Source organism: Hemicordylus capensis, chromosome 3 (genome assembly GCF_027244095.1).
Source record: "Hemicordylus capensis ecotype Gifberg chromosome 3, rHemCap1.1.pri, whole genome shotgun sequence".
Taxonomy (NCBI): domain Eukaryota; kingdom Metazoa; phylum Chordata; class Lepidosauria; order Squamata; family Cordylidae; genus Hemicordylus; species Hemicordylus capensis.
The window spans coordinates 257,198,994-257,211,953 of NC_069659.1; the positions used below are offsets into that span (position 1 = coordinate 257,198,994).

At 41.3% G+C, this 12,960-nt stretch overlaps 1 protein-coding gene across 2 annotated transcripts in view; it reads right to left on the bottom strand.

Moving 5' to 3' along the window:
- The window catches only part of MKI67 (marker of proliferation Ki-67), a 49,598-nt gene that overhangs the window by 14,639 nt on the left and 21,999 nt on the right, over nucleotides 1–12,960 (bottom strand). For both annotated transcript variants that reach the window (XM_053310046.1, XM_053310047.1), the window contains exons 7-11: nucleotides 10,967–12,460; nucleotides 10,241–10,482; nucleotides 7,696–8,062; nucleotides 7,357–7,472; nucleotides 2,305–2,497 (exon numbers count right to left, since the gene is read on the bottom strand). In XM_053310046.1, coding sequence (XP_053166021.1) covers nucleotides 2,305–2,497; nucleotides 7,357–7,472; nucleotides 7,696–8,062; nucleotides 10,241–10,482; nucleotides 10,967–12,460 — 2,412 coding nt within the window. The remainder of the gene's footprint in view (nucleotides 1–2,304; nucleotides 2,498–7,356; nucleotides 7,473–7,695; nucleotides 8,063–10,240; nucleotides 10,483–10,966; nucleotides 12,461–12,960) is intronic.

The following is a 12,960-nucleotide window of genomic DNA, read 5'->3' on the forward strand; positions in this document are numbered from 1 at the left end:
ACGGTTCAAGCACTTTTTTGAAAAGGGTCCCAGGAACTTTAAGGAAAAGGAGAGCAGGTCCTTACCATGCAGCTTCCTGCTGGGGTGACACATGTCCCAATAATCCGCTACACGGCACCAGCACACATATGGCATATATCTGCAGGCACCATTTGCATGCTAGCGCTGCACGAGGAGTTATTAGGATGCATGCCGCCCCAGCAGGAAGCTGCATGGGGCTGTGGGGAGCAGCAAAGGAACCTGTTTTCCTGTTCCTGGGACCCTTTCTGAAAAAGTGCTCAAGGGATCAGGCACATCCTTAATCCATTTTTCATGTTGTATTACACCTATTAGATTGTAAAAGCCATTATTTTAAATTGTAAACCATCATGAGTGTATTGTAAAGAAAGGTGTTATCTAAATGTAGTATGTAAAAGTTACTTATCTCATGGATTTTTTCAAGTATGTCCTATAGTGGAAGGAGTAGAACAAATGGAAAAATACTACTACTAGATCTGAAGTTGTGAAGCTAACCCTGGATATAGAGGAAAGAGCATCTGCCACTATGCTGCATGTTTAACATTCGGCACCCTGAGAACTTCACATTTTAGATTTAGGTTTTTAGCATTTATACATGTCAAGATGGACTTGAAATTATGTAGTCAAAGCCTGATGAGTTCAGAAACTAGGAGAGGGCTTGAGCTTATTTATATAGAAAGGAGCTTCAGTTCTCAGTGTTACTTTCCTTTCACCATGACTAGTATGTAGACTAAACAAGTACATCCAAATCTGTTTAAACACAGTTCAGTTTTTCTTGGTGCAGGATATTGCATTAAAAAAACCGCCACAGGGCATTTGTCTAGGTATAATTAGAAGACTGACTCAAGTCAAAAGAAAAGGAGAAGAATTTGGGTCAAGGTTTCAGTGCATGAGAAAACCAAAGTGCTAAGTATATACTTTCAGATTAAACAGGTACGTTAAGATTTTAGTACAAGAGAAGATCAAAATACAACTTTAAATTGATATTAAGGTGCCAATTATTTAATCATGGTCAGTTACATCATTAGGACAGACTTCAGTATTACACTTGATTTAGGTGGTGACCTAGCTTTTCAACAATATCATAGCACCATCTGTTGGCAAAGTCAAGAGCTCGTATGTTGGCAAGGATAAAAACCCATTACACACCTCATGCTCCTCAGTTTCCTATTAAGCATGCTCATATGTTTTTCTATATTTAGAGACCGATAGCTCGATTTAATTTTATTTAAATGTACAATCTATCCCCAGTTCAGATGCAGCAGCAAACCATGGTTTGTCATTATGAGAGCAAATTCTGGCAGTCTTGCCTCTTCCTCTCTGTGGAGATTAGAAACTTCCACTTCTGCTTTACAGTAAATTACTGTTTTGTTTAAAAGCATTAACAATGGTTTGCCATCAAATCACAATTTTATATCCTTGTTCTATGGTAAACCATTGTTTGCTGTATTCAGAAAACACAAGAAACAGAAGCTTCTAATATCCCCACCCCCACCCAAACACACACATGGGGGAAGGGAGTACATAAGCCTGAGGCTTTACTAGTTCTCCATGGTAGGCAGGTCTATCGAAATGCATTCTATAGTGCACTGGTTGCAGAGATTAAGCTGAGCTCTAACACAATTAAAATCTTAACCATCTTTAATTCAATCTACTCATTTATTAAATCTGCAGAAGTTTGCATATTTTAAATGGTTCTAAAGAAAAACATTTCTTTCTTTTCACACAATCCACAAACATGTAGCAGAGACCATCTTAGAAGAGGCATTACTTCCTAGACAAGAGAGGAATGCCTCATAAAATGCACCTACCACCCATGGCATTTGAAAGTACTTGATTTTTTTAGAGGTTAAAAAAAATCTGCTACCTGATTAAAGATCTTGATTAAACATTTCACTCTACTAACTAGGTTGTATGTTATCTGATTAGACTACATTTGTGTAGGACTATTTAATGTTATTTAGTTTACAGAAAAGATATTTTATATTGCAACTGTTATGAATAAGGAACATGTTAATCAACATATTGGGATAGGCAGAGCAGTGCTTCCTGTTTCCTAGCCTTTTTCTTACTCAGATTATATGGTCATATGGAGCAAGGTGAGATAGTATTTCTTCCTGAAAGACCAAAACTGTTAGATTATAAAATATAATGATATTTGACCATCCAAACCAACCAGGTTCTCTCTCTGACCAGTCATTCAACTTCCTATAGGAACACAATGAACTCATGCCATTTTGTATACAATAGCAGAACTTCCATTTAATCAAGATTTCTACAATTTACCTGTAAAACTTTCATTTACATCACAAGGTTGCTTCAAAGGATAGTTGATCATCACTTTAGGGACTTGTGCAGCTCCACTTACGACATTGGTATGAGCCTTTCCAATCACAATTGGAGCAGGAGAATTTGCATGGCCTGTAGTAAAGTGCCCCTTAACTTTTCTTGTTGGAGTTTTAAACACTGAGACATTGTTCTGAAAAAAAGAATATAAGCATAACCCATTAAAAGCTCTAGTGCAGGCAGGAACTTTCAGTGTGAGGAACAGCTCTGTATTTCACAGTCTGCATGCACACCAAAGTCCAAATAAAAACCTCTAGCATATCCTGCACGGAGCATCCGCGTGCTAGGGCTTTATTGCTCACTCACTCACCCACTCTCTCTGCCCCCCTTCCCCCCCGCTCCCACTAGCCCTTCACTCACTCAGGGAGAGTTTCCTTGCGAGGAGGATGGCCGATCGGTGGCGGGAGAGCATACCGAGGGCTGGTCTCTGTCACCCTACTGAGTCTCCTTGTGAGGATGATGGCTAAGCTGGGGCTTGCTGTCTGGCCTTCATGGAGGGCCCTCAGTGCGCTTGTCCTCATGAGGAGACTCGGCGGGGCAACGGAGGCCCTGCAATGCCTCTGCTCAATGTCTCTTCTTTCTTCCTCCATCTCGGCCCTTCCTCCTCCTCGGCGGCAGCAGCTGCCCATCTGCCACTTAGCCCTACTCCGTGCCTTTTGTTTTTCAATCAACTCTCTCTCACAACATTTGCGAGATGTGCCACGTACCTCCTGAGATGTGATACATACACTCAGGCTATAGATAGACAGATAGATATATGTTTTCAGTTCATTGGTTCTCAAAGAGGTCCCTCCTTGTTCCAGTGGATCAAAGGTCCTGGATCAAGGAAGAACCTTCTCCAGCAAAAACCTAGACTGAGTGTGTTCTTGTAACACCCTCACTGAGCCACATCCTTTTCTTTTCACCATATTTTCTTTCTTTCTTTATCAAATTTGTACACCGTCCCAAACTTTCGTCTCTGGGCGGTTAACAACAGCATAAACCAAGTTAAAAACATATACAAAAAACTTAAAACAATTTAAAAATTTAAAAATAAATCAGAGATTAAAACCTAAAAAGATTTAGGAAGCTGAGAAAGCTTGGGTGAAAAGATGGGTTTTCAGGTGTTTCTTGAAAATTGCCAGAGATGAGGAGGATCGTATCTCAGCAGGAAGCGCATTCCACAATCTCAGGGCAGCAACCGAAAAGGCATGTCACTGTGTAGCCACCAAATGAATTGGCAGTAACTGGAGACTGACCTCCTCAGTCGACCTTAATGGGCGGTGGGGCTCATAGTGAAGAAGACGCTCTCTTCGATACCCAGGGCCTAAGCCATTTAGGGCTTTATAAGTTATAACTAGCACTTTGTATTTTGCCCGGAAACCTATCGGCAGCCAGTGTAGCTTCATCAGTAAAGGAGTAACATGGTGTATCCAAGATGACCCAGAGACCAACCTGGCTGCTGCATTCTGAACCAACTGAAGTTTCTGGACTACGTAAAAGGGAGCCTCACGTAGAGCACATTACAAAAGTCAAGTCTGGAGGTTACTAACAGATGTACCACTGTTTTGAGGTCATTGATCTTGAGAAATGGGTGCAGCTGGCGTATCAACTGGAGCTGATAGAAAGCACCCCTGGCCACCGCCTCAACCTGAAAAACCAGGGAGAGGTGTGAATCCAGAAGTACTCCCAGACTGCCAATATGTTCCTTTTGGGGAAGTGTGACCTCATCTAGAACAGGCAGATCAAAATAGTCTCTGGAGTTCTGACCCCTGCACGATAAATATTTCCATCTCATCTGGATTCAGCTTCAGTTGATTCTCCCTCATCCAGCCCATTACTGCTTCCAGACAGGCATTTAGGGAGATATGCCAGATCCTGAAGAAGTTGACATGGAGAAGTAGATCTGGGTGTCATCAGCGTACTGGTAACACCCACCTCCAAATCCCCTGATGATCTCTCCCAGCGGTTTCATGTAAATGTTAAAAAGCATTGGAGAAAGTACAGAGCCTTGAGGGACACCATACTCAAGCTCAGATTTCAAAGAGCAACAATCAACACCATCTGGAATCTATCCGAGAGGTAGGAGCAGAACCACTGTAAAACAGTGCCTTCCATCCCAAACTTCCCCAGACGTTCCAGAAGGATACTATGGTCAATAGTATTGAAAGCCGACGAGAGATCCAAAAGGACCAACGGAGTCACACTTCCTCTGTCCATTCCCAATTGGAGATCATCCATCAGGCTAACCAAGGCAGTTTCCACCCCATTGCACATCCGAAAACCTGTTTGAAATGGGTCTAGATAATCAGTTTCCTCCAAAACCGTCTGGAGCTGAGAGGCCACAACCCTCTCAGTTACCTTGCCGAGCCATGGGAGGCTGTAAACAGGCCTATAATTGCTCAACTCTGCGGGATATAATGCAGGCTTCTTTAGAAGAGGTTTAATGATTGCCTCCTTAAGACGAGGAGAAATCCTGCTCTCCCTCAGAGAAGCATTTATGATTTCTACCAGGCTGGCTACAACAGCCTCCCTGCTAGATCGAACAAGCCATGTTGGACAAGGGTCAAGGGAACAAGTGGTAAGCCACACTGCTCCAAGCAGCATGTCCACATCCTCAGGAGTCACAAACTGAAACCAATCCAATCGAATCACATAAGAGAAGTTGTTGGGCACCTCCAGTTCAGACATCAAATTAATTGTGGGGTCTCCATCTAGGTCAGCCCGAATCCAAGATATATTATCTGGAAAAAACCCTCTTTAAATACATCGCAGCGGGTAACTGATGACTCCAAATTCTGGTTCAAGGGAAGGGGAGCAGATACTAGTCCCCTCACAACCCTGAACGATTCTGCTGGACGTGAACTTGCAGAGGTAATACCAGCAGAAAAGAACCACCTCTTTGCTGCATGTATTGCCTGAGCATAGATCTTTAGATGTGCTCTATGTCGCAATCTGTCAGATTCGAGTCGAGTCTTTCTCCACTTGTTCTCCAATCGCCTACCTTGCTGCTTCAGGCATCGTAGATCTTCCATATACCAAGGGGCCAATTTTGAAGTGGGTTGGAGGGGATGCTTGGGAGCAATTGTGTCTACTGCCCTGGTGAACTAGTTGTTCCAATTCTCAACCAGGGAATAGGAACACAGGCATCAACAGGATCACTGGCAAAGCCAACATTGAATCCCTTCAAGGCTTCCTGGAATCTTACTGGATCCAATAAACTCTTTGGGCGGACCATTCTAATAGGTCCCTCGCCCCTGCGGAGGTGGGAAGTGGTTGTAAGTCCAACCTTAACCAGATGGTGGTCCATCCATGACAATGTGGAAATTACAGGGGTCCCCACCCACGGAACACCACCCTGATCAGAGTAAAATACCAAATCAAGCGTGTTACCTGCAATAAGCATCGGTCCAGAGACCACTTGAGATAGGCCCATAGTTGTCATGGCCGCTATGAACTCCTGAGTTACCCCAGACAGATTGGTCCCGAAATGAACATTGAAGTCCCCCAGCACCAAGAGTCTGGGAGACTCCAACGCGAGTTCCACGACCAAGTCTGTGAGCTCAGTAAGGGTTTCCGCTGAGCAGCGGGGTGATCAGTACACCAACAGAAGTCCCAATCCATCCTTGGTCCCCAAACTCAAGTACACACATTCAATATGGTCCGATACCCTGACAGGGACCCTGGTAAGGAAGATGTTATCCTTATAGACCACAGCCACTTCACCTTCCTGCCCACGTCCCCTCACCTGCTCCTCTACAGAATATCCTGGAGGGAGAAGCTGAGACCAAACTGGACCACTAGCCTCCCGCAGCCAAGGCTCGGTAATACATACCAGATCGGCCCCTTCATCTATGATCAAATCATGGATGAGTTCAGGTTTATTTTGGACTGACCTGGCATTACAGAGGAGCAGGGTAAGGCTATGTGGGTTGTTGGCAGTGCTCCCCGAGGTCAAAGAGCTGGCAGGACAGCCGGAAGGGGAGACAGCTATTAAATTTCTGACTACCCTTCCCCTGGAACGGCCTGCTGACCTGCCAACGTTACTTCTTCTATTCCCCACCACCACTGGGATAGCTGCCCCATAGTCAACAAAGGAGCCCCCTGTCCCCCCATCGCCAGACGAACCCAAACACATTACAACTTTCTCCACTTGCGCTCCAAAAGAGCTTAAAACTGATTAAACAAAAGCCCTCTAGCCCTCTTCCTTCCCCCAAGGTGGCTCCCCCAACGGGGCGACCCCCTTTGGTGTCAACTCTTCGGTGGTGGGCCGCCGCCACAAAGAGCCTTCCTATAAAGCCCAAACTGAGCAAGCGACCCGAGAAACAGCTGAGTCACTCAGGGGCTGGTCCCAATCCTGTCCACACTTCCCACGTTACCCTGAGGCTGCAGCCCCACAGGGCAAGCAGACAGGCAACAGCAGACGGAACCACAGCAACCACCTGGTCTCTCACTCCAGGCAGCATCGGGTGGGAAGTGGATGGACTTTCCCTCTCCACCAACTGTCTCCTAATTCAACTTAATTTTGGAAGGAATAACTGCTGCTTAGTTCTAATAAAAGCTCTAAGTATGATCTACTCCTTCTCTAATAGTAGTGTTCGATTAGTACCCCAGTCCACAAACAGTTGTGTATATCAGGCCGCACACAACTATGCTTGCTAAAGACTTTGAAGCTTTGGAATACCAGCCAAGGGCTGTGTGTAGGAGCTTAAAATAACAGAGGGATACTCTCTAAACATATAAAGCTGCCTTATACTGACTCACACCACTGTTCCTTTTAACCCAGTATTGTCCACTTACTGGCAGCAGCTTTCCGAGAACCAAAGTAGAGATTTTCCTCAGATCTGTTATCTGGAGATGCCAGAAACTGAACTTGGGAATTCATGCTTACTAACCCTGTGTTTTACTTACGGGCTACAGACACTATCCTCACCTATTCACAATAGATTCCACGAGAATCAAGGACTGAAAGAGATATTTTGGGGCTATTTACTTAATGCGTTTGAGGAATACCTTTGGTTGTTTTGCAGGTATCTTCTTGGTTGATCTTTCAAAGCCACGGTTTGTAGTAGTCCTTAGTTGTGACTTTAGAGCACCCTGTTTCACTACTTCTGCCCAAGACCTTGAAACTGGAATAGCAATTATTTAAGAGGTTAGTTATTTCCATGCTTAAATTACATTTGCTATGCATTCAGATTCCTCCAGATGTATAGGGTTAAATGTTGCAATACTGGTTTTCTAGGGTATTTAGCTATGTACCACAACATACCAATTTATAGTTATTTAGTGGCTATTAATATTTTTATTTTATTAATATGTTAGCAATCCTGGAACAGAACAATTATAACAAACCTATTAAGTTGGCCTCAGAAGCACCACTTCTTCTTTTAGACTGAATAGCACCCATGGCACCACTTCTTCTGTGCAAAGAAGTTCTCTTTGGAGCAATCTTCTTGCTCTTCTTTACTGATGAAGGTTTGAGTTCTTGCTCAGAAGGTTCAGGTGTCTTTTCTTTAATAAAATCTTTATTTATATGCTTGTCTCCAGCAACAGGATCCTCTTCTATCGAACTAGGTGGGCTGATAACATGAGAAACAGAGAAGCGCCCTCTTCTGCTGGGAAGGTCAAGAGATGGTGAGATGGCTGGGGACCTGTGGGCCAGAGGTGAGGCGGCCTTTTGGGGCACAATATTCTCATGCTGCTTCTTTTCAAAGAAACTCTGTAAGACAAAAGGAGAAAGTCCATAAAAGTAGATTAGCAGAAGTATTTCAGTTCCATTTTAAGTGACATTCAAGCCCTATTGAATGTATACAACTGGGTATGTTATATAACCAGGTACAGGGTGAACCAAAGCCTGACAGCGGGCCACACCTTTAGCACAGATGCACTCCACAGCCACACACCCTTGCTCTCCCTGCAATTTGGAAGAATCACAGAGAGAAGGTCCCCTCAGGTTCAGTAGTTGCCTCTGCTGACAAGTGCTGGATACAGGCAGAGTAAGGGCATGGCTAACTGGAGCACTTCCCTTCGACTTATCTGAGTACAAGACCCAGTTACATGAGGACTGAATGTGGCTGCAGAAATGCACAAACCACACCCTTTAAAAAAGGAAATATCAAAGAATTAAGTGTACCATCATGCCCAGAGTGATTTTTTGACTGGGAAGACCTGCATTCAAATCAGTGCTCTCTCTAATTTTTTTCATCTATGTGCAGAATGAGTTTTGTTCTGGGCGGGAGTATAAAGGCAGTGTGAGCACACATGGATTCAGAATGGGGCCTTCCTGATTCAACCTGAGCGGGATCTAAAATTAACTGAGCGGACATCAAAAAACTTTGTGAGCACAAGCACTTGTGCACACCTTAGAGGGAACACTGATTCAAATATCTGCTCAACCGCTCTCATCCCTCTTTCTCATCTATTCTCCTTCATATGGTTGCTGAGGATAAATGCAGTAGCGATAGGTACGTTGCCCTGAGCTATTTGGAGGAAGAACAGGAGAATGTGATGCACAAAAATAACCTGGTTCCAGCAACAAGGTAGTTCTCATTCATGTGCATGCTAACACTTTATTCAGAGTACATCTGGTGTTTACATAAAGTAGGTTGCTGGGAGGAGAGACAGGCAGCTTTTCCTCTGCACAAGCTACATAGTGTTTTTCCCCTCTCCCACAAGGAATTTGCATAATCTATGATGTATTTTCTTTCTGGGCTGGGCTGGGGGTCTGGACAGAAATCTAGGTTTTATAATCCTGTATAGAGGCATGAAGGCCTAAAAGAGACAGAAGAACGTAGAGAAAGGGACACAATCATTTTTCATTTTGCCTCCAAGGACTTTTTCTAATTGTTCCAGTAGATTTTTTTTTTTAACTTACAGATTATTTTCTTTTCCAGACTAAAAGGGCAGGTTTTTTTCATGCTTTAAAGACCAAGTTTTAGAATATTGTTTTATCTGCCCTTTCTAATCTCAACATGCTTTCTAATGCAATCTGATAATTATACTTTCTACAGACCAGACTGCTGTATCTCTCATATTCTCTTGACCAGTTGGCAGCATGTGAAAGAAACTGATCTATGTTTGGAAACAGATATACCAAACCAAGAAATAAGCCAACATGTGAAAGAGTAAAGAAGTTTGTTTCAAGTCGTGCAAGCCTTCAATTCTGTGAAGACCATGGAGATAAGAATGCAAGTTCAGAGTTAGAAAAAGATTCTGACTAGACAAGAGTGTGGTTGACAAGCAGGGATGGGGGGAAGCCTAAAATCACACCTCTCCCCTCCACAATGAAAAGTGCTCTTTCATGAGTGCAATGTTAGTCTAACATTTCTGTCAGATAAAAACTTCCTTGGTTTATTACAGTGTTTTGGCTTCAACTCAAATTTTTATTTTTTTCTTATTTCTCCAATTGGCAAGCACTATGATAAGTTTAGGTACAATCTGAAACAGTTTGCTGCTCCATACCGAACACTGGATATATTTTTAATTATATTAATAAAATTAGAGCAGTTAGAATCTTAAATTACATAAACATACCAATGTACGTATGTCTTAGGTTATAAATAATGTCCTTTATGTTATTAAATAAGTAAAGTAAATGTATATCTAAAATAAGAATAGAATATATTTCCTTTCTTGTCCATGGATCCATTAAATTTTACATCTCTAATCTTAAGGAAACTTCCCTCACCCTTTTTAACAAATGACATTATCAAACATATAGTGCATATAGTGCTATCTGCACAAGCCAAGTTTATAAATAAAATATTTTAAAACCAAAGCCTTCATTCCAAATAGAAGAAGCAATTTTAGACAGATACTATAAGTTCTGGAAAAGGAAAAGGATTATTGAACTTCTAGATCCACTGTTTACATACTTCAAAATTAAAATCGTAGTTACCTTAAGTACAGACTGTCTAACACCAGAAGCTTTTTTCAAAACTGCTCGAGGAGAGTTTTCAAACGGTAAGCTCAGTCTTGCCGGAATTGCACCTCTTTTAAGTGGCGAGTTGGGAGGCAAACGTTTATCAAATAGTTCAGGACTCAAGTGACTACCAAAGGACACTCTTTTTCTTTTCCCAAGTGGTTGATCTAGTAATTCAAGCTCTCTAGCTTTCCGCTTTTTAGGAGATTTCTTGCCCCCTACAAGACAAGAGTAAAAGATAACAAACATTCAGTCCTACAAAGCTAATTAAAAAGTTGATCAGTTTTCAGATCTAAGGGTTGGGTTTTTTTTTTGTAAATGTACTTCAAACACAGTTGTTTTTTTTAAAAGTTATTCACAATTCCAAGATCAACATTTTTCTCCTGTTCATACAGAAGTATGCCTTCTGCCAGCAGTTCAAATAGGAGGCTGCTGTAGAATCATGATTCCCCCCCTCCCTAGTTTAGCAATATCAAGTGCCAGCAGTTTACAAAGGGGCATGCTGATGAATGAAAGCTGTTGGGATCTTTTTAGTTTAATGAGATTCAAATATCATTTTATAAACCAACAGATGCTGAAAAACGGTTATCTTAAAGAAAAAGATAAATTGCCACATTAAGAACAAAAGTATCATTATTATGTACGTTTCCAAAACAATTTAGAAATGACAACCTTTGCTTTGTTGGTACTGTAAACATTTACCTGATGCTCTCTTTATACCAAATGGGCTTGACACATGCATTTCAGAAACAGCCTCTTCCTCAGGTGGAACTTGAGCACTGTTTTCAGGCAAGCTGGAAGATCCTTGCATTTTTTTCATCTCAAAATTCTGTTTTTGGCTCTTTGTTGCTGAACCTCCCTTTATTTTGTTATTTTCCTGGGGACAATCTTTAGCTATGTTTTCTTCAGGTAGCTGGCTAGGTGTTTGCATTTGACTTTTTCCAGGAGATGCATGTGTAGAGGTTACCAATAACTCTTCTTTTGTTAACATCTCTGTAAAAGAACTTCCATGTGAAAAGTCCTTATTTTGTTTAATGCTCCTTCTAGGACTTCTCCTATAGCAAAGTGAAGCCACAGTCATTCCAGAGCTTTCATCTTTTTGCATCTCACTTACACAAATCTTATTTTTCATTTCTTTCAAAATATGTGCATCTAAAGGCTCTTCTGTGGCCAACACTTCATCTCCATTTATTTTAAGATACTTCTTTTCAGATTCATACTCCCCTGAAATACTATGCATAGAACCCTGCTCAGTTTCAGCAGTAGTTTCTGTGGATATCTCCAGTCCTAACAATGAATTTGACTCAATTTGTGTAGCTTTTGAAGAACTTCTGACTTCTCTTGAATATGGACTGGAATAAGTTTTAAAACTCTGTCTCTCAGACTTTGATGTGGATAAAACATTTTCAACAGATTCAAAAGTGTCTGTTAAATTAGCTTTGATTTCTACATCAGCTGTGTCTGTTGGTTGTCCTTTTGATTTTTGAGAGCGCCTTGGGCTATGCAAATATTCCAAGGATTCAGCAAAATCTTTAACACTTTGTTTCCTTGCTCTTAAAACTGCATCATTTGTAAGTACTTCTTCAGGTTGGTTTTCTTTGATGTACTTAATAGTTAACGGATCTGTCTCTTCAACTGTTGTTACATAGGTTTGAAGACTTGCAGATGATCTTCTGGAACTGTTCCCTTCAACTGATATTTGATTACATACACCACTTTTTATTCCTTGATTTTTACTCTCTCCAGGATATTCATTCTTCTCCCAAATTACTGCTTCAGTCCCCTTAGTCTGACCAGCTGCAGATCTCCTGCGTGGTTTTTGAGATGCAGCTTCAAGCAAGATAATATCTTTTTGAGGTGAATATTCTCGTTGCTCTGTGGATGTCTCCTTAGTCTGACCAGCTGCAGATCTCCTATGTGGTTTTTGAGATGCAGCTTCAAGCGAGATAATATCCTTTTGAGGTGAATATTCTTGTTGCTCTGTGGATGTCTCATTACTTAAATCTTCTGCAGTTTTTGTCTTGCCTTCATGCTTCATTAATTCATAAAGTTTGCTAAAAGGAGACATCTCATTTTGTATGTTTGACCTGCCTATTTTAGATGTAGATTTCGGGCTCTCATACTGCTTGATACTACATTCTTGAGTTCTTTGCTTGTTACTCCCATTAGTATTTTGACCATCCTTCTCAGGTTTGTCTATGAGATAAAAGCATACAGACACATTCTCAAACCTGAAATTTTTAAAAGCCAGAATACATTCATCCATTTCTGTCTAAAGCTTAATTGCTTCAAGAGGAAACAGTATTGCATTATTCCATATACAAACAAGAGTGAAAAGGATAAACAGGTTGTTTTATAGCTGCTTCCCTCACAAACACAAAGTAATCTTTAGATTTAACCAAGAGTTTATTCAATCAATCAATCTTTATTATGGTCACAGACCAGCATAAAGTATAAGGGAAATTACAAGTTAAAATGAGAGCAGGTAAAAGTGATTACATGCAGAATGGTACTTAATGATACTAAAAGGACTAAGAATACTAAAAATAGTAAAAATAGAATCACACCTGAGAAATAGTAAAATAGTCTATGCAGTCATAAAAATGCATAAAAAGCTTTTAAAGTGGGGGGAGCATAAAGCTGTATGAAGGTAAGAGTTTATTCAGAAACAACTCCATTTTCTTTTACTCCTCTCC